Below are 20,680 nucleotides of genomic sequence, written 5' to 3'. Positions count from 1 at the left end.
CAATTTTAAGAATGTTATTGAATGTACAGTGCAATCATCAGCAAAGAGTGGATAGGGCTGGGTGAGAAGTAGAGAAAGAGGTCACTAAAGGAATAGAGTACAAAAGAGAACTGAGAAAGACGACCTGGGGAACCCTCTGAGTTAATGGAAAAAATGAGTCAAGAGGATGAGTCATCAACTACTGCCCAATACAGCAATTTGACAGGAAACTTAGCTTTGATGAGAAGTCATATGATGGTAATTCATTTACAAATCCTGTTCATGGTGATGGCAGATGATTCTCAAGAGCAGAGAACAGGCAAAAAACCCACTATTGGACAAGCTGAAAACCTAAATACAGACACAACCAGTGATCCAGCTAGCCTATCCTCTCAATTTGTTTACTATGATTCAGGAACAAAAAGTTCTGTATCCCCTTTCCTAATAGTAATTAATCTAATTCTCTAAAAAAAAACTGCCATTGTTAATGTTCAAGAATCAGCCTCAAATCCCTGCTCTGGACTCCTTCTAATTCTGTATCTTTCCAGCAATTTTGAGACCAAAACTGAACAGTTCTGTAGGGGCAGCCTCACTAAGGTCAGATACATCTTCAAAATTAACTTCTTTGACTTAAAAGTCACAACTTCAGCTATAAATCCCAACATTTCATTTGCTTTCTTCACCACTTGCAAACAATGAACTGATGGTTTGAAAGACATCCTAAAGCTGATTAACCTGAAGTGACCTTGAGCTACATCCATCTTTCCTTTCCCCTCTCCTCCCAAACCAAGTCTTTTATATATTGTATATAACCAAGTTGCAAACGTCCTAATCTATATACATGAGTAGAATGTACCCCACCAGTTCTTTAAAATGTAGAGTACGAACAGTGACTGCCCAGTTGGACTGTGGCACAAAACGGTGAACAAGACTTTGATCTGATCGACTAATCACATAGACCTTTATTTTGCGGTAAATTTAGAATTTTTCTTCACCTCTCTTTCTTGGTCCAAACAATTTGCTTTTTCAAATCTCTGCAGTAAAGATCCTCTTGTCTCCCTAATGAATCTGCAGGTGAATGCAGCACTCGGTGTGTTACTGGCCTGTATGGGCAGGGAGGTCCCAGACACAGTCCTCCATCGGTAGTGAGTTAGCTGATCTCAACATTGGGCAGCAGTAGGGGTGCTACAGTTGACCCTGGGACCAGTGAGTTAGAGAGAGAGAGAGGGAGAGGGAGAGGGGGAGAGAGAGGGCAAAATTGGCCAGGGATCCAGAGGGTGACTAGTAGCTGGGGATAGGATAGGTCTCGAGCAGTGGTCTTTGAGAAGCCAGCTTGTAGCTTGTTCCATGAGAGGGCAAATTCGGCCAGGGATCCAGATGGTTACTAATAGAGGCGAGAACGTGGAACTTGCTACCACACAGAGTAGTTAAGGTGAATAGTACAGATGCAATTAAGGGGAAGCTAGACAAGTACATGAGGGAGAAAGGAATAGAATGATATGCTGATAGGGTGAGATAAAGTAAGACGGGAGAAGGCTGTTGTGGAGCATAATCACCGACATAGACTAGTTGGGCCGAAAGGCCTGTTTCTGTGCTGTAGAGTCTTTGTAATCCACCAAATCTTCTAGATATCTTTCCTACTGGTATCTCAAGCACACCACATCAGCTCTACACCAAAGTCTTGTGACTTCTGTCTAATATCTGACCGTACACTCATCTGTGTTGAACTTCATCTGCCAGCTCCTTGCCCATTGACCTAGCCTGTCTACATCTCTCTGAATTATTGCAGATTGGCTTCATTGGCCACTACACCTAATTTGGTGTCCTAAGCAACCTTGAGACACAATGAATAATATTCTGCCTTTGAAGTCATTTATATAAATCATCAAGAGCAGCAGCCCCAACACTGACCCCTGAGAGACTCCACTGGCCGCCGTTTCTGCTCTGACACATCCCCATGCACCAGCAGTCTCTGTCTAGCTTTCAGCCATACATGAATCTAGCCCAATACTTTGCCACCCCTCCCATGGGAATACATTGTGAATCAGTCGTATTATATGTGACGGTACCAAACACCTTCATGAAATCTAGGTAGGTAACATCCATCAGATAAATAACCACCTCAAAAGAACTCCAGTAACGGTCAGATGTGACCTGCCCCATCTGAACCCATGCTAGCTTTCTCTAAGTCATGGCCTTCCACATGATCTCTTTTGGTACACCTTAAAGTCTTGAATACTTTCCCCACCATCGAGGCAAGGTTTACAGGTCTGTAATCTGAAGGTTCATCCGATGCCCATTTTCAAGATGACGCTACTTTCCAATCCATTAGGATGTTATTTCATACCAATAAGCTCTAAAAGACTCCAGCGGGGATTTGTAATCTCCTCAGCCAATCCCATGTGCACCCTTGTGAGGAAGCTGATCACTAGGATGGCTCTGATAAATATTACACCAGGGCTTTCAAGGTGATGAATAATTTGAGAGTTCAAAGTAGCTTCCATAACTTTAGAATGCAGAGATACAAGAGCAATAGCATAGTTTAAAGGTAGAGGGAGATCATTTCTCATGAGTAGGGTGAATATGACCAAATTTCAAAGGAGAAAGAGGTAAGTCCTGAGGCACACAACTTGAGGACGATGGGAAGGATGCCGTCAAGATCACAGAATGTACTATCCAAAAGACGGAAGATAAAATTTGATGTCGGGTCATAATGATAAAATAAAATGGAGCAATGCAGAGTTTTTTTTTACTGGGATCATTGAGGTTAGAATTGGAGGGGAGAATGAGCCAAGATTTATTTTTAGGAGAACACATCTTTATCATATATTCTGAACTTGCTTTGAAATTTAAATGCTGGGTATATTTAAATTCAATTAAGAAATAGTAACACAAAGGACTCTAATAAGTCTATCAGGAGAATAAAGTGTTTTAAAAGGAACTCTAACATTCCAAATCTTAACAGTATCCATCACATGCTGTATAGATAAGATGGTCGTCTTCATTCCTTGGAAAAATAGCAACCTTTAGAAACAAACAACAAATTGTGTTATGCCATGGAAGTTTGCACCATGGTGCTGCCATTTTGGTCAGTTGATTTTTCCCACTCTGCTGTATACAAGGCGTCATTCTAAACTGCATTCTTGGTTCTTTGTCTAGAATCTGACAGAATTTAAATTGGGGTGTAATATAAAGGATAAACTAACAGAGGGATAGGGAGGCAATTTCCTTTGTATGTGGAGGCTAAACCTTTTAAAGAATGAAGACCATACCAACAGTAGCTAATCCAACATTCTTCCTCATTCCTTTAACCTTTTTATACTAATGGGAAGTAAAACAAAGCATAATAGAAAGTGGCAGTGGCAGCATGAAGACCTATGATTTCCAGCCTGCATGGAACACAGTGGGACCGAAGAGCTTGCTGCCCTGAACTGTCAGGTCATGGTAATCCTCAGTGAAAGCATGCGAGCTGTTCCAGATAGCTGCATGACAGATTTTTTTTTCTTCCAATTTTCTCCCTTCCCTCCTTTCTTGAAGGCTGGTGAATGGCCCCAGAGGCACTAAGGAAATCATCAAATTGCATTTCTATAGTGCCTTTAATGTAATATATATTCCATGGTGAAAACAAATGCTGAGCATTGTAGTTTAGGTGAGATGAAGAAGGCATGTTTGTTTAGGCTTTAAGGAGGCTTTGGAAGGGAGGGAAAGAGGCTGCATGTTGAAGGGGTTTAGCAAGAGAGTTCGAGTGCAGATCCAAGTGGCCATTATTGATGTGAATTTCAACTTCATGTAGTGCTAGCTGCCTATTTGGCTATGTGCTGGAGGCACCCCAACAGGTACAAATGCACTTCCAGCACAGAACACAGGAAAGTGATTAGAAAGAGGAACCATGATAACGTTCCCCACTATAGGCCAGGGATACTGAGGCCAATTTTAGTGGCTTATCGTGTTTTGGGATTTTTGATCATTTTGTTTCCCTCAGAGGATTTAGGAATGAGTTACATTTAACATGTGTTTTTAAAAAAAGCTAATTTGCAGAGGTTTAAAAAAAACAGCTGCAACAGAGACAGCAAGGATTTATGTATTAGTGAGCCAACTATTCTCATTATTGTCCACAATGACTGGGAACATTAAGCAATTCATTGTTTCTGATGGCCTAACAAAAAACACACCTGTGACGGTAGGGATAATTCCATTCATGTGAACCCAGGATGTCTGCTGAGAATATACGCTTGGAAGAGGAGGTAGTCTGTTTGGTTGACAAGCCTACTGGCGAATATCTGAACAAGGAAGGAGTCGGTGGCCCCACCCTTCCACTTCCTGTAAATACTCAAGAATATAGGAGAAAAGAGACAAATGGACAGGCAGTGAGGTTTTAAAATGGGAGATTGCAAGGTGCAGCCCTGTGCCCAGAGCTGTAAGCTAAAACAAAGGTAATATTTTGCAGTTAGCAGTTGTATCGAAAGAAAAGTAATACCAAAAACAAGTCAGTTAGCACACGAAAAAGACAGGGTGCGTGGATTATTATAGAGAAGAGAACAGAGATTGAGCGAATAAGATGGGATTTGCTTTAACAATCACTCTGTACACTCACTCGCTGCAAGGTAAAGCAACTTAGCTATTTGCATCAGGCGTTGTCTCACTAGTATTTCTGAGTCTGCATACTGAACATTTGGAGGCGCACGTGAGGATATGTGCAAACGATGCAATATGCAGTTCAGATCATACCCCTGGGTTATGCTATCACATAATTAGATATTGGGCAGCAGAGGCACAGTCCTGAAAGTATAACATTTTGGGATACAGTATATGAGTAATTTGATACAAGATATATGGTAAGTCTAGTATGCTTGGGAGGAACAGTTGACTTTGGACCTATGGTTCCCAAAGCTTTCAACCCTTGCAGGTTTTTCTCACCTAATGTCTGGGTCTGTTGTAGATTAATTGATAGAGGCTGAATACCATGGTTAGTCAAGAACTCCATTATTGTTGCATCATGCTACTACCCGGATGGTAGGTGAACTACATGGATCAAAGTCTTTTCTCATCTAGCAATTCCTATGTACCAGGGTCAGCTAACATTACAGCATGAGGATTGGACGTGGCACCTTATGGTTCAGAAAGTCACTGGATAAACTCTGATTGGGGACCCTTACAAATACCTTCGAGAAGAGCCCTCCACATGTTCTCTCAAGATGAGGCTGCTGCACAAATGGAATGAGTCAGCAAACCCTGTCTTGGATCATTCCCAGTGACTGTACAACCATATTCTATGCAAATTTTGAAACCTGACAGGAAGGCAAGAATGAGCTGATTAACACTAAATTAAAGTAGGCTCAAAGTGCTGATATTGAAATGCAGTGAAATACAGGCCAAGGAAAATAATTGATGCCTGTTAGAAATTAAAACTTTTAAAGTCAGATTTTTATTGTTAAAGTTACTTCTAGAACTAGCTACAAGATGGCTTCTAGTGAAGAAAAAGACCAACAGAGAATAACATCAATGTCTTTTCTTGTTTTCCTCCACTTCCTTTGCCAATTTTCCCCTTCCCAGCTTGTGAAGATACTGACCTACATTTTCTGATCAGAACATCAAGGTTAACATATTCATTTTATATGAGTTACCATCAGCATTATGATCAGAAAACCTAGGCCACTGACACCGAGCACAATTCCACGTGTACTAGTTGCCTTTCAGAACCTTGCCCAAGTGGGAAATCTTCTTGTGTGAGCCCAGAAAGCGAGTCAACAGTCTATGAGACTTGGGGTGGGGTGGGGAAGGGAGAAGGGGAACAGCACATCATGGTGAAGCCTGATCTTGTCTATATATGCACATCCAGCAAATGTTATCGGATATCGATCAGAAGTAGGGACATTGAGGTCAATTGCAGTACCACTACCACCACTGTGGCTAAGGTCAGCTACTCACAACAGTCCAGGGCTTAAACCTGGAATGCTGTTCTCTTTATGGTTCAGCTACTCACTGCTTTAACTAGATAAGCTATCAAAGGAGGCAAATATGCTTTTTCTGATGTGAGCACACAACAGACAAGATTACTGCCAATAATGGAGAAAAAGACTAAAGGTGTGGTTGGGTGAAGGTCACCTAACCAAAAATAGCAGAACGGGACAAATTTCTTATGAGGGACAATGTCCTTCATGTGTTTTTTCTTCCGCTACTTGAAAATGGAGGAAGAACAACTGAAGAATAAATGCTATAATTTACATGACTTCTTATTTTGAAGTCTCTAAAGACAGCCAGGAAAGGTGGTGATGTTGCTTTGTGTAGGAAATGTAATCAGCAGCAAAAAGCTCCATATGCGCTCAGGATTATTGTATTTTGGGAAACATAGTCTTGCGTACAAATGTTTAAGGCTCCAAGACTGACTCCTTACCATATTTCTCAGCAGTAAAAGAAATATTTCTGCCCCATTCTATTTTCTACCAGTAAAAAAAATTGTATCCCCACCCCACCCAAACAGTCAACATATCACTGAACTGCCATCAACAACAAATAACTAGGTCTACAACTTTACCATTCATTCAAAATAAATCTAAAACTAATTTTTCCAAAATGGAGCTGGCTGTGATTGAAATGGAGGTTACTGTGAATAGTTTTGATTGTGTTTTGTGTTAGTTTCTGTTTAAGGTTAATTGAATGAAGTGTAATGTAAATTTATGCTATGCAAAATAAAAGCAATCCAGATAAAGTGAGTCAATTTACAGTGTACACACAGCAGCAGAGGAAAGGTAGTGTGGTCATAATGGTAATTGTCAATGTTTGTTTCATGTGCAGCAAGGTGAAGCACAGTTGAGCAAAACATCAATCAACCCAGCCCTTATTATGACTACATTTGTGCTGGGTGGGGGGGGGGGGGGTGGGGTCATGGGTGGTATTAGAATCTGCACAATGGATGCGGTATTAGTGCCATAGTCACATAGTACAGAAACAAATTTCCCTAGCTGCAAATTTTATTCACAAAATATTGGTATAACAAATATGGGCTAATTTGCCTTTCATCACAAGTTATGTCATTTTGCAACATAGCTGCATAGCACTAAATTGTCTTCACAGATGGTTAGAATTTAAAGATCCAAGGTCAGGAATGTAATACTGATGCTATGACATACTTGCCATTTGGTGGTAAGATGTGGGTATGGTAGCCAAGTGGTTATAGTGCAGACTAACAATCCAGAAGTCACAAGTTCAAATCTCACCATGGAAAGTTGTGATATTGAACTCAACATTTTTTTGGGTTAGCACTATAAAAAAATGTAAAAACCCAACAGGTTCACTAATATCTTTCAGGGAAGAGAACCTGTAACCCCTACCCAGTCCAACCTACATGTGACTCCAGTCCCGCAATGTGTGGTTGACTAAATGCCCTCCAAAGTGGCCTCACTTCTCAGTGCAACTAGGGATGGATGATAAACGTGGCCCTGTCAGTATCACCCATATTCAGAGAACAAATAAAAAAAATTACTTCCACGTGGAAAGTTCCTGATGTCATCCAGGGAATTGCTAAGCAGATGGACAAATAACAATGGTAAATTAAACTAGGCCATTCACACATACTTAATGGCTAATTTGAAAGCATGTCTGTAGTGGTCTGGGAACATGGTGCATGTCTTTCCTCTTAAGGAATAGTTTTGGCATGGGTGGGGAGTAGGAGAGGGGAGAATGCCATAATGGAAGAAAAAGGAAACAAAAAAAAATGAAGGAAAGAACGTCAAAGTCTGCAGTGTTGTTTTTGTACCATGACCCTGGAAAGATGGGGCTTACACTGGTGAATTTACTCAAAGGACGATGTTCCTAACACATCAATACTAAACTTTTTAGTGTAAGTCACCATATGGTTAGAGCTGAAGTTTTGCTCAACTGCCATTGTGCCTGAAAAAGATGTTCTGATTGTAACAAGCTAACAGGATAATCAATATTTTAAATCACATCTTCAAAGGAATTTTAGCAATTGAACACTGGTTTTCATTCTACTCTAAAGAGCACAGGGTGCAACTCTAGGGCAAAACGTACATCTTCACAAGCAGCACGCAATTACTTATGCATTGATTATCCAAGGAAATCTTCCTAACTCTACAACTAATGCATCATTACTGTGCTCAAAATATTCTTGTTTTGTTACTCTTTCAAGGTCTCATTATTCAATGATGCAAGGTCACTTTTCTAACAATGCAAGTGCTATCATTTGACCTTGCAGATATTCACCGGCTACCTCCCAAAGTAATACAGGTGCAACTTTAAAATATATTAGCAGTTTGAAGAAATCTCACTAGCTCTTAAATATTTTTTTGCAATGCCAAGTTCATCTGTAGCATGACAGTCTGTTTGCAAGTTGTAGAATGACACAAGGTAGAAAGGCAGATCATATACTCAAAAATTGATGTAACTACTCACCTGTAACACCACTTGTGTACTGGCTGGGTACAATCGTAAACGATGAAGAAGCACCTCCAAATGGTGCCATACCAGCTGACCCACCAAATGGCGTGATGGAATGGTTGTTGAAATTACTCGATGGTCCCTTTGGTGCTGGTGACTGTGTCAGTTGGGTGGGATCAGGACCATAATGAGTAATTTGTGCACTAACAGTTCCGGTAGTGTCACCTGGTCTGTACTTCATAGCTGGCTCTTTGTCCTCCTTGCTCTTTATGCAACCCATGATTGAATCTGCAAACAAGAAAAAACTATTAGTGTGCACTATAAAACAAACATCCAGACTGCCTTTAAACACAAAGGGTATTGACAAAAACAGAGAACATCAATACAACAAAATTATAGTCAGGAAAAACCATCTTGGGGATACAAACAATGCACTTGCCTGTTCACACAGCAGTTACAATAAAGGAATGCAATCTTGAAAAGAGAAGATTAATTGGTTTGGGTAAAAGAATACACAATTATGAAACTTACAGTACATAAATATCAGACAACAAAAGGAATTCTTTACCAGACCGCTAGGCTTGAAGTTTAGACCATAAGAGATAGGAGCAGGAGAAGGCCATTCGGCCCCTCGAGCCTGCTCAGCCATTCAATGAGATCATGGCTGATCTGATTTTTACCTCAACTCCACTTTCCTGCCTTTTCCCCACATCCTTTGACTCCCTTGCTGATCAAAAATTTGTCTAACTCAGCCTTGAATGTATTCAATGACTCAGCCTCCACAGCTTTTTGGGGTAAAGAATTCCAAAGATTCTCCCATGAGGGGTAACATCCTCTCAGCATCTAACCTATCAAGTCCCCTCAGAATCTTGTATGTTTCAATAAGATCTCCTCTCATTCTTCTAAACTCCAATGAGTATAGACCCAACCTGTTCAATCTTTCCTCATAAGACAACCCTTCCATACCCGGAATCAACCTAGTGAACCTTCTCTGAACTGCCTCCAATGCAAGTATGCCCTTCCTTAAATAAGGGCACCAGAACTGTACACGCAGTACTCCAGATGTGGTCTCACCAGCACCCTGTACAGTTGTCGCATGACTTCCCTGCTTTTATACTCCATCCCCCTAGAAATAAAGGCCAACATTCCGTTTGCCTTCTGCATTACCTGCTGCACCTGTATGTTGACTTTTTGTATTTCATGTACGAGGACACCCAGATCCCTCTGTACCGCAGCATTTTGTAGTATTTCTCCATTCAAATAATATTTTGCTTTATTTTTCCTCCCAAAGTGGATGACTTCACATTTTCCCACATTATATTCCATCTGCCAAATTTTTGCCCATTCGCTTAACCTGTCAATATCCCTTTGCAGACACTTTGCGTCCTCATCGCAACTTGCTTTTCCACATATCTTTGTATCATCAGAAAATCTGGCCACAAGACACTCCGTTCCTTCATCCAAGTCATTGATATATATTGTAAATAGTTGAGGCCCCAGCACTGAGCCCTGTGGCACCCCACTAGTTACAGATTGCCATTTTGAAAATGAACCTTTTATCCCGACTTTTTGTTTTCTGTTAGTTAGCCAATCCTCTATCCATGCCAGTTTATTACCCCCAACACCATGAGCTCTTATCTTGTGCAGTAATCTTTTATGTGGCACCTTATCGAATGCCTTTTGGAAATCCAAATATACTGCATCCATTGGTTCCCCTTTATCCACCCTGCCCGTTACTTCCTCAAAGAACTCTAATAAATAAAGTTTGAAGAGCCGAGGTTCAACTTTCCAAGTTTTCAAACTTTGGGCAGCAGAGGCAGACACAGAGGTGATCTTCAAATAAGCAGCAGCGATGGACATCATAGCGGAAATGAGCAATAGTGAGAGAACAGCAGATGATGGTGGATCAGATCAGGCCAGGTGGAAGGGGACAGCAGATGGCTGGGGAATAGACCAGGCCAGCAAAGTCAGGTCAGGAAACAATGGCAAAAAGCTAAGTGGAGTATAGATAGCCAGACAATTTTTGCAGGAAGGTTTCAATTTTTGTGCATAGAGATTTTGATTTTGTGAGTATAGCAGGGTTTGCACCATACATAGGCATTTTTGTATATGATGGGCTGGGAGTTTTCATATGGGGGTCTTTCATTTTTGCATGCAAAAACTATTAATGTGAAATCACTTCTCCATATATGTGGAGATGTTTTATTAGAAAATCAAGTTTTTGTGTTGGACATGATGTTTGATCAGATTCTGTCTGACCCCAAAGTATTTTAATCATAAGCAGCCCAATCACTGGCTGTGGTATGTGTATCCAGCCCCTTGTTCTAAATAGTTGGACACCTCAGACTTACAAAAGCTAATACAGTGGGCAGATCGGTTACGCATGACAGTATTGAACACGGATTAGCACTTACAAAAAGATACAAAATAGGCTCTTTCACACTGACTACTAAACAAAAATCTCTAAACTCCCCCATTTACTGAAAAACTCATTCCCATCACCAAATCAGATTAATATCAGCCTATACAGAATTTTCCAATTGCCAGATAGCAATCACTAACCATTTTTGGAAATTAAATAACTTTTTTTTAATCATTAGAAGTTAGGAGCTAGCTCCTGTTAGCTGAAGAGGAAACCTCCCCCTTTAAGAGTGCAGAATGGCATTGACAAACTATCAGCAGTCTGTTAATCATTAACTTCAGAAAAAAACACCCTACAGTAAGTTTCCAGTTTTCCAAGAGTTCAGCCTGCAGCAGCTGCTGACATCTGCTAACAAAAGCTGTAGCTGATCTTCACAAAGCATATGTTCAGCACCAAAATATCTGACCACCCGAGAAACTAATATTCAGAAACAGTGAAACCTCTGTAAGGAATGATCCTGATTAAAGGAAATCAAAACTAAAAATTTAACCAATTCCAATGGGCTTTAATAATTTTTCCCATTTTAGGGAATCACAAGATTCATTCAAGGAAACCTGACAAACTAAAAATGCACATTAATACACTAATCACCGTTCCTAGATCTGTTTGAGGATGTAACCTTCTATTGTGTTCAACTCCAAAATCTGCAACAAGTAAAAAAAAGACTTGGATTTATTTTAGCGCACCTTTTCCACATCTAGCAAAAGTCTGAAAGCATTTCACATACAAATTAATTACTTTGAAATGTAATTCAAATGACTTATTATGTAGGCTAACATAGCAGCCATTTTACACATAGCAAGAGCTCAAACAAATCATCATTTTGGTGGTGCTGGTTAAGCGGAAATGTTGTCCAGGATATTGGTAGAACGCCCTGCTATTCTAATAGCTTTGTGGGATTTTTAATCTCCACTTGAATCTCTGGTACAGGGAAACTAGGCCTCTGTTTAACATCTTGTCCACAGGACAGCACCACTCCCTCAGCAGTGCACTGGAATCTCAGCCTAGATCATATGCTTTTAAACCGGCATCCTAGAAGTGGAACCCAGGGAGGTCCCTGGAATTATTAGATTTATACGGTCATCGTATCTCAATTTTTCTATTTTTGTTGACTTGCTAGCACATAATTTCTGTGACTGCTTACTAATAAAACATATTTTCTGCAATGACAACACAGTTTTCCTTTGGGTAGCTCACATCATCTTTTGCAAGTTAGAAAAAAGTAGGTCCCTGGGATTGTCAATCTTTGCAGGGGGTGTCCCACACAAAAAAAATCTGAAAACCACCGCTTTGCTGATGAGCTCTAACTGTGGAGTGGGGCTTAAACCCACAACTTTCTCAGTTTAACGCACTTGAAGAGTACTATATAAACAATATTTGCATTGTGCATGCACGGTGTGTGTCGTAGTGGATCGGCATTGGCCAACTGAAGTCTCCTAAGCCAGATGTGGCTCTTTTGTGACTCGTGGGGCTCTTTGAAGGTTTGTCTGTTCTGATGTTTACAATCCTATACTTAAAATTAGTGGCTCTCTATTATTAATCAGGGAATCCTTAAATTAAGGGAATCAGATCCAAAACAATTCCCCTTAAATGGATTTCAATATGCCGACTTTTAATAATGAACTTATGAAAGCACACCTGTTGCCAGAGAAAACTGAAGAACCTGACATCTTTCCATATAAAGATACGTGAGCCAGCACTGTATGGAAAGGTCTGCCTTGGTGATTGATCTCGGTTGGTCTTAATAGAAAACTAATCCCCTAATATTCCAGCCTGATCATCAAATCAAATGTTAGGTCAGGGGAGAGGGAGGTCATTAATCAGTTTCACAACACAAACCTTGCTTGTAGCACAAGCATATGATTTCCTAACTACATTTCCAGCGTTTACATAACAGATTTAGACATCTAAATCCATTTATGGCAAACTCATTAAAAATATTCAAGTCTCATTTCCCCCAACAGTGTAGCAATGAATTTTTATGTTGTAGGTGTGTGTGTATTCCTCTTTCACCCAAGAAAATCTCCAACTACTGCCGAGAATGCAGATGACCTGCTCAAAGCAGGACCTCAAAGGTAGTAATCTCCGGATTACTCCCGGTGCCATGCGCAAGCGAGTATAGAAATAGGAATATGGAGTAGATGAATGCGTGGCTGGAGAGATGGTGCAAGAGGGAGGGCTTTAGATTCCTGGGGCATTGGGATCAGTTCTGCGAGAGGTGGGACCTGTACAGGCTGGATAGGTTACACCTCAACAGAGATGGGGCCAATGTCCTTGTGGGGAGGTTCGCTATTGCTGTGGGGGAGAGTTTAAACTAATTTGGCGGGGAATGGGCACCAGAATGTAGCACTGGAAAGGAGAAAGAAGGCGCACAAAGGATTAGGAGAGACAGATAGCACTAGAGCAAGAAATAGGACGGTATTAGATGGGATCAGACCAAGAGAAAACAAGAAGGTCTAAGATGGGTTTACAGTGCATGTGTGTAAACGCACGAAGCGAAGCAAACAAGGTTGGTGAGCTGCAGGCGCAATTAGCCACATGGGAACATGATGTTGTGGTGATAACGGAGACCTGGCTCAAAAAAGGGCAGGATTGGGTACTAAATATTCCTGGATACAAGATTTTCGGAAAGATAGGGAAGGAAAGAAAGGGGGGCGGGGGGTGGCAGTATTGATTAAGGAGAATATTGCAGTGCTGGAGAGAGAGGATGTCCTGGAGGGGTCAAGGACAGAATCTATTTGGTTAGAGTTAAGAAACAATAGAGGTGCCATTACACTACTGGGTGTATTCTATAGGCTACCAAATAGTGGGAAAGATACAGTGGAGCAAATTTGCAGGGAAATTACAGAGATGTGCAAGAGCCATAGAGTAGTGATAATAGGGGACTTCAACTATCCTAATATGGACTGTGATAGTAATAGTGTAAAGGGCAAAGGAGGGGACTAATTTTTGAAGTGTGTTCAGGAGAACTTTCTTGACCTGTACGTTTCTGGCCCAACAAGGAAGAAGGCATTGCTGGATCTGGTTCTGGGGAACGAAGTGGAGCAAGTGTCAGTGGGGGAACATTTAGGGAACAGTGATCAGATTAGCTATGGAAAAGGACAAGGAGCAATCGAGAGTAAAAATACTCAATTGGAGGAGGGCCAATTTCAGTGGGGTGAGAATGGATCTGGCCCGGTAAATTGGTATCAAAGATTGGCAGGCAAAACTGTAATTGAACAATGGGCGGCCTTTAAAGAAGTGGTGGCTCAGGTACAGTCTGGGTACATTCCCACGAGGGGGAAAGGTAGGGCAACTAAAGCCAGAGCTCCCTGGATGACGAAAGAGATACTGTAGGATGAAGCAGAAAAAAGGGGCATATGACAGATGGCAGATTGATAATACAAGTGAGAACCAGACTGAATATAGAAAGTTCAGGGGGGAAGTGAAAAGGAAATAAGAGGGACAAAAAGAAAGTATGAGAATAGACTGGCAGCTAACATAAAAGGGAATCCAAAAGTCTTCTATAGGCATATAAACAGTAAACGGGTAGTAAGAGGAGGGGTGGGACTGATTAGGGACCAAAAAGCAGATTTACGCATGGAGCCAGAGGGCAGGGCTGAGGTACTAAATGAGTACTTTGCATCTGTCTTTACCAAGGAAAAAGATGCTGCCAAAGTCACAGAAAAAGAGGAGGTAGTTGAGATACTGGATGGGCTAAAAACTGATAGAGATTATTAGAAAAGCTAGCTGTACTTAAAGTAGATAAGTCACCCGGTCTGGATGGGATGCATCTTAGGTTGCTGAGGGAAATAAGGGTGGAAATTGCAGAGGTACTAGCCATAATCTTCCAATCATCCTTAGATACGGGGGTGATGCCAGAGGAGTGGAGAATTGCAAATGTTACATCCTTGTTCAAAAAAGGCTGTAAGGATAAACCCAGCAACTACAGGCCAGTAAGTTTAACCTCGGTGGTGGGAAAACTTTTAGAAACGATGATCCGTGACAAAGTTAATAGTCACTTGGACAAGTGTGGATTAATTAAGGAAAGCCAGCACGGATTTGTTAAAGGCAAATCGGGGTTAACTAACTTGATTGAGTTTTTTGATGAGGTAGCAGAGAGGGTCAATGAGGGCAATACGGTTGATGTAGTGTATATGGATTTCCAAAAGGCGTTTGATAAAGTGCCGAATAGGCTTGTCATCAAAGCTGAAGCCCATGGAAAAAAAGGGGCAGTGGCAGCATGGATACGAAATTGGTTAAGTGACAGGAAACAGTGAGTAGTGGTGAACGGTTGTTTTTCGGACTGGAAGGAGGTATACAGTGGTGTACCCCAGGGACTAGTTCCACTGCTTTTCTTGATATATATTAATGACTTGGACTTGGGTGTACAGGGCACGATTTCAAAATTTGCAGATGACACAAAACTTGGAAGTGTAGTGAACAGTGAGGAGGATAGGGATAGACTTCAAGAGGACATAAACAGGCTGGTGGAATGGGCGGACACATGGCAGATAGACTTTAACGCAGAAAAGTGTGAAATGATACATTTTGGTAGGAAGAACGATGAGAGGCAATATAAACTAGAGTACAATTCTAAAAGGGGTGCAAGAGGAGAGAGATTTGGGGGTATATGTGCACAAATCTTTGAAGGTGGCAGGGCAGGTTGAGAAAGCGGTTCAGAAAGCAAATGGGGTCCTGGGCTTTCTAAATAGAGGCAGAGAGTACAAAAGCAAGGAGGTTATGATGAACCTTTATAAAACACTGGTTTGGCCACAACTGGAGTATTGTGTCCAGTTCTGGGCACCGCACTTTTGGAAAGGTGTGAAGGGCTTAGAGAAGGTGCAGAAGAGATTTACCAGAATGGTTCCAGGGATGAAGGACTTCAGTTACGTGGATAGACTGGAGAAGCTGGGATTGTTCTCCTTAGAGCAGAGAAGATTTGATAGAGGCATTCAAAATCATGAAGGGTCTAGACAGAGTAGATAGAGAGAAACTGTTCCCATTGGCGAAAGGATCAAGAACCAGAGGACAGATTTAAAGTGATTGGCAAATGAACCAAAGGCGACATGAGGAAAAACGTTTTTACATAGTAAGTGGTTAAGATCCAGAATGCACTGCCTAAGGGGGTGGTGGAGGCAGATGCAATCATGACTTTCAAAAGGGAATTGGATAAGTACTTGAAGGGAAAAAACTTGCAGGGCTACAGGGAAAGGGCAGGGGAATGGGACTAGTTGGATTGCTCTTGCAGAGAGCCAGCATGGGCATGACGGGCCAAATGGCCTCCTTCCATGCTATTACCATTCTATGATTCTGTGCTGATTGCTAGGTGTGCAAGGAGACTCCAACAACTGTCCTGTCCCTACCCTTTCACAAATAAGTTTCTGGCCTTTGCACTTCCTGATTGCATCACAGCTGAGATCAGCAGTACACAAGATTCCAGGCACAAACCATTGCTCCCAGCCTTGTCATACCATGAACTGGAGCTCCATCATGTGTATATTATTCCAGTCATGTATAGAATAATAGATGGTTGACAGTAATAAGATTGTAACTTACTCTCAAGGTTCAGAAGACACAAGTCATAATATAACTCCAGTGATTTATGAAGACAACAAAGCCCAATTACTTACTCCACTATCACTTTTTAAACTATGTACTGTAAACTCTGTAAAAGTAACACTGAAAAGGAAGAAATAAAAACAGAAAATGCTGGAAATACTCAGCAAGTCAGGCAGCATCTGTGGAGAAAGAAACAGAGTTAATGTTTCAGGTGAATGACCCTTTGTCAGAACTGGAAGAAGTTGAAGATTAAACAGTTTTTAAGCAAGGTAGTGGAAGGTGGGAGTACCTTCACCACACGGACTGCAGCGGCTCACCACCACCTTCTCAAGGGCAATTAGAGATGGGCAATAAATGCTGGCTTTGCCAGTGACGCCCACATCCCATGAACGAATAAAAAAAAATCATGATCACTGCTCCCATTTTTTCAGGCAGCAAGTGCTGGTAATGGTTCTGATGTTGCCATTTACAGCTCTAGACCCATCTTTTGATTCTTCACTTGTCCCATTACCACCCTCCTTGCCTTGCACCATCATCCCATATGTCATTCAATTACTCCTGCCCTCCGCCCCATCAGAGGCCTTCCCTTCTGTTCTTTCCTCCCCTCCACTCCCTGACTCTGTACTTGCTTAAAAACTGTTTAATCTTCAACTTCTTCCAGTTCTGACAAAGGGTCATCGACCAGAAACGTTAACTGTTTCTTTCTCCGCAGAAGCTGCCTCACTTGTGGAGTGTTTCCAGCATTTTCTGTTTTTATTTCAGATTTCCAGCATCCGTAGTATTTTGCTTTTGTTGAGAAGCAAGGCTGAATTAACAATCGAAGAGGCTACTATGATCTTATCACTGTAGAATATTGTTGTGCGATTCACAGGAGGATTATAATAGAGCGTACTTCCAATTCTTAAGGAATTCATTTGGCATCAAAAGCAAGATAATTGAGCTCAACATTTTTGGGCTAACCACCTGCACGTCAAAATAACTGTACAATCTTGAAACCACAGGTTGAATTATTGAAAATTAAAGAGCTACCGAATAATGTATGCCGTGAGTATAGTGCATTCCCTCTTCCATACAGTTGAATGTTTGAATATGTACATTACAACGGTGACTACGCTTCAGAAGTGTTTCATTGGTTGTAAAGCACTTTGGGACGCTTGAGGTCATGACATGCGCTATATAAATGCAAGTTCTTTCTTTTCATTCTCATAACAGCTTGCATTATATAGTTTCTTTAACGTAGAAAAATATTCAAAGGTGCTTCAGAGGCCTAAGGAAAATGGAAGCCATGCCAAAGAATGAAAAATTAGGTGGGATGACCAAAACTTGGTGAAAAGGTGGGTTTTAAGAAAGATCTTAAAGGAATCAAGTGAGGTGGAGAGACAGAGGAGTTTAAAGAGGGACGGATGCATAAAGCCAGAGTCAGAGGAGCAGAGAGTTTGAGAGGGTTTGGAGGGCTGGGTTCAAACCCAGTGAAGCTCATGGGATCTTTTGGCTCCTTTTTATTAGCACTGGTGATCATGGTGACTGACGTCATACTGACTTGACTGTCAGTATGGTTCAACATGTCGATGCCCTTAACTTAGGATTAACGATTATGATTAACAATTTAAGTGTAAAATAACGACCAATAGCTACCAGGAAATAGACAGGAGGGAAATTTTTATCGCTCTAAATCAGAAACAAAGGAATCAAAAGCCTAATGTACATAATAATGAAATGACTATATGCTTATTAGAATTGTAGGCTATAATCTCCATTGTGTAGTTTACAAATGCAAAGGCTAATCCACCTCACATATTAATGGAAACTAGTAGCTCTGCTTACGAAATGCTCAGAGTAACCTATTCCACTCTTAACTATCAACTGCAGCCAGAGAATATCCTGTAATGGCTTCTCTTCCCCACCCCTGCACTGTTATCTCAAGTTCCTGAAGGGTCTATCCTTGGCCCCCTCTTATTTCTCATCTGCATGCTGCCCCTCAGTGACATCATCCGAAAACACGTCAGGTTCCACATGTACGTTGACGACACCCACCACCAACGCCATTCCCTTGCCAACAATTCCACCCCCCTCACTGACCACTACCTCAGGCTGAACCATGCTGTTCACATCCTCGATTTTCTATTCGATCCTGAGCTGAGCTTCTGACCCCATATCCTCTCCAACACAAAGACTGCCTACTTCCACCTACGCAACATCATCCGTGTCTGCCCTTGCCTCAGCTTATCTGTTGCTGAAACTCTCATCTACGCTTCTACTAGCCCCAGACTTGATTGTTTGCCCAACATGGACGAGCCATAATTTTCCCCAGCTAAACATTGGAAAGCCCGTCACAAACTCTGCACCTTTGTCATCAACTCCATTTCCCTCCCTGGCCACCGTCTCAGGCTGAATCAGATTGTTTGCAGCCTGTTCAATCCCAAGCTAAGTTTCCAACCTCATAGCCACTCCATCATGAAGACCGCCTACTTACACCACTGTAACATCACCTGTTTCTGCCTCTACCAATAGCCCATCTGTTGCTAAAATCCTATGTCACCTCCAGACTTGATTATTCCAATGATCTGTTGGCCAGCCTCCCATCCTCCGCCCGTCATAATATCCAGTTCATCCAAAACTCTGCAGCCTGCATCCTCCCACACCAAATCCTGTTCACCCATTAACCCTCTCCTTCTAGCCTACAATGATTCCCAGTCCCCCAATGCCTCAAATTTAAAATTCTCATCCTGGGTTTGAACCCAGCCCTCCAAACCCTCTCAAACTCTCTGCTCCTCTGACTCTGGCTTTATGCATCCGTCCCTCTTTAAACTCCTCTGTCTCTCCACCTCACTTGATTCCTTTAAGATCTTTCTTAAAACCCACCTTTTCACCAAGTTTTTGGTCATCCCACCTAATTTTTCATTCTTTGGCATGGCTTCCATTTTCCTTAGGCCTCTGAAGCACCTTTGAATATTTTTCTACGTTAAAGAAACTATATAATGCAAGCTGTTATAAGAATGAAAAGAAAGAACTTGCATTTATATAGCGCATGTCATGACCTCAAGCGTCCCAAAGTGCTTTACAACCAATGAAACACTTCTGAAGCGTAGTCACCGTTGTAATGTAGTACATATTCAAACATTCAACTGTACAGAAGAGGGAATGCACTATACTCACGGCATACATTATTCGGTATCAGCAATTTTAACAAGCACTGCTTTCTAGAGAGGACATATGAACCACGCACTCTGCATATTCAGTTTACAAATTTCCGAACGGCACAGAGAATGGTAGGGTTTCCCTTTCTCATGAGACAAAACACTGTTGCAATCCAGTGTTCCATCTTGTGCCACCAAAACATGCTAATTGTGCATGACCTTTCAATGCTTGCTACTGTATTTTCCAATACTTGATTTATGAATTCACAAATTCAGATCATTTAAGGGTGGTGGAAGCAGAGTCAATAACTACTTTTAAAAGGGAATTGGAAAAATTTGCAGGGCTACGGGGAAAGGGACTAATTGGATAGCTTTCAAAGAACCGGCACAGACATGATGGGCCGAATGGCTTCCTTCTGTGCTGTATCAAATTATGATGATTCTTTGTAAACTACGGAGCATTTTGTTTTATCTTTATAAAAGCTAAAGGCACAAGAATGAAAACACTCGCTTGCTCCCAAGTTGCTAGTCACATGCGAAAGAAATCCATCAATTCTTGACTATCCTACTAGTTAGATAGTCTCACAAAAAGCAAAACTTACTTGCAGCAAAAAGCAAGGGAGGTGAGGGAACATAATGCTATATCACCCATGCCTGTTAGTAACCATGGTTGTAAAACCTATTTATCTTGCTCGCCTGATGGCAGGGAGAACTGAATAGAAGTATTTTCCCCCCTTTTTTAAGGGATTGCAGAGAAGAGCACATAAGAATATTGAACATTCACCTGGTCTCGATGAGCCTCAGACAGCTGGGATGGACATCTCATTTTTCTGTCAGCTGTTTGAAATCACAAAGTAGGTTCCTTTCACTTATAAACCACAACAGCTGACGGAAAGAGGTCATCCCCAGCTGTGCTCTAAATGTAGGTCTCAGTGGAATACTGCCAGAGCTTAAACTAATCTGAAATTTTAGGTTTTTTTGATTGGTAACATTTGATTGGGAAAACAGCACAGTTGTATTAATAGGAATGCAACTGGGTGCTTTGCTGGAGGAGGTCAGGCAGTAAAAAGGAAGCATCACCTGTAAGTGCATTTGAACTATTTGATGTTATCAATTGATATGATTATTTGTCATGATAAGCATATGTGGAGAAATAAACTGGTTTGTCCTTCATAATAAGTACCAAGTTTCTACATATAAAAGT

General features: G+C 41.3%; 1 protein-coding gene across 1 annotated transcript in view; it reads right to left on the bottom strand.

Moving 5' to 3' along the window:
* Nucleotides 1–20,680, bottom strand: part of yes1 (YES proto-oncogene 1, Src family tyrosine kinase) — an 87,266-nt gene that overhangs the window by 30,753 nt on the left and 35,833 nt on the right. Inside the window, exon 2 of the mRNA XM_067979726.1 lies at nucleotides 8,392–8,664. Within this exon, the coding sequence (XP_067835827.1) occupies nucleotides 8,392–8,656 (265 nt within the window). The 5' untranslated portion in view covers nucleotides 8,657–8,664. The remainder of the gene's footprint in view (nucleotides 1–8,391; nucleotides 8,665–20,680) is intronic.

This window comes from Heptranchias perlo, chromosome 3 (assembly GCF_035084215.1).
Source record: "Heptranchias perlo isolate sHepPer1 chromosome 3, sHepPer1.hap1, whole genome shotgun sequence".
In the NCBI taxonomy this organism is placed as follows: Eukaryota; Metazoa; Chordata; class Chondrichthyes; order Hexanchiformes; family Hexanchidae; genus Heptranchias; species Heptranchias perlo.
This window is presented reverse-complemented; position numbering and strand designations above follow the sequence as displayed.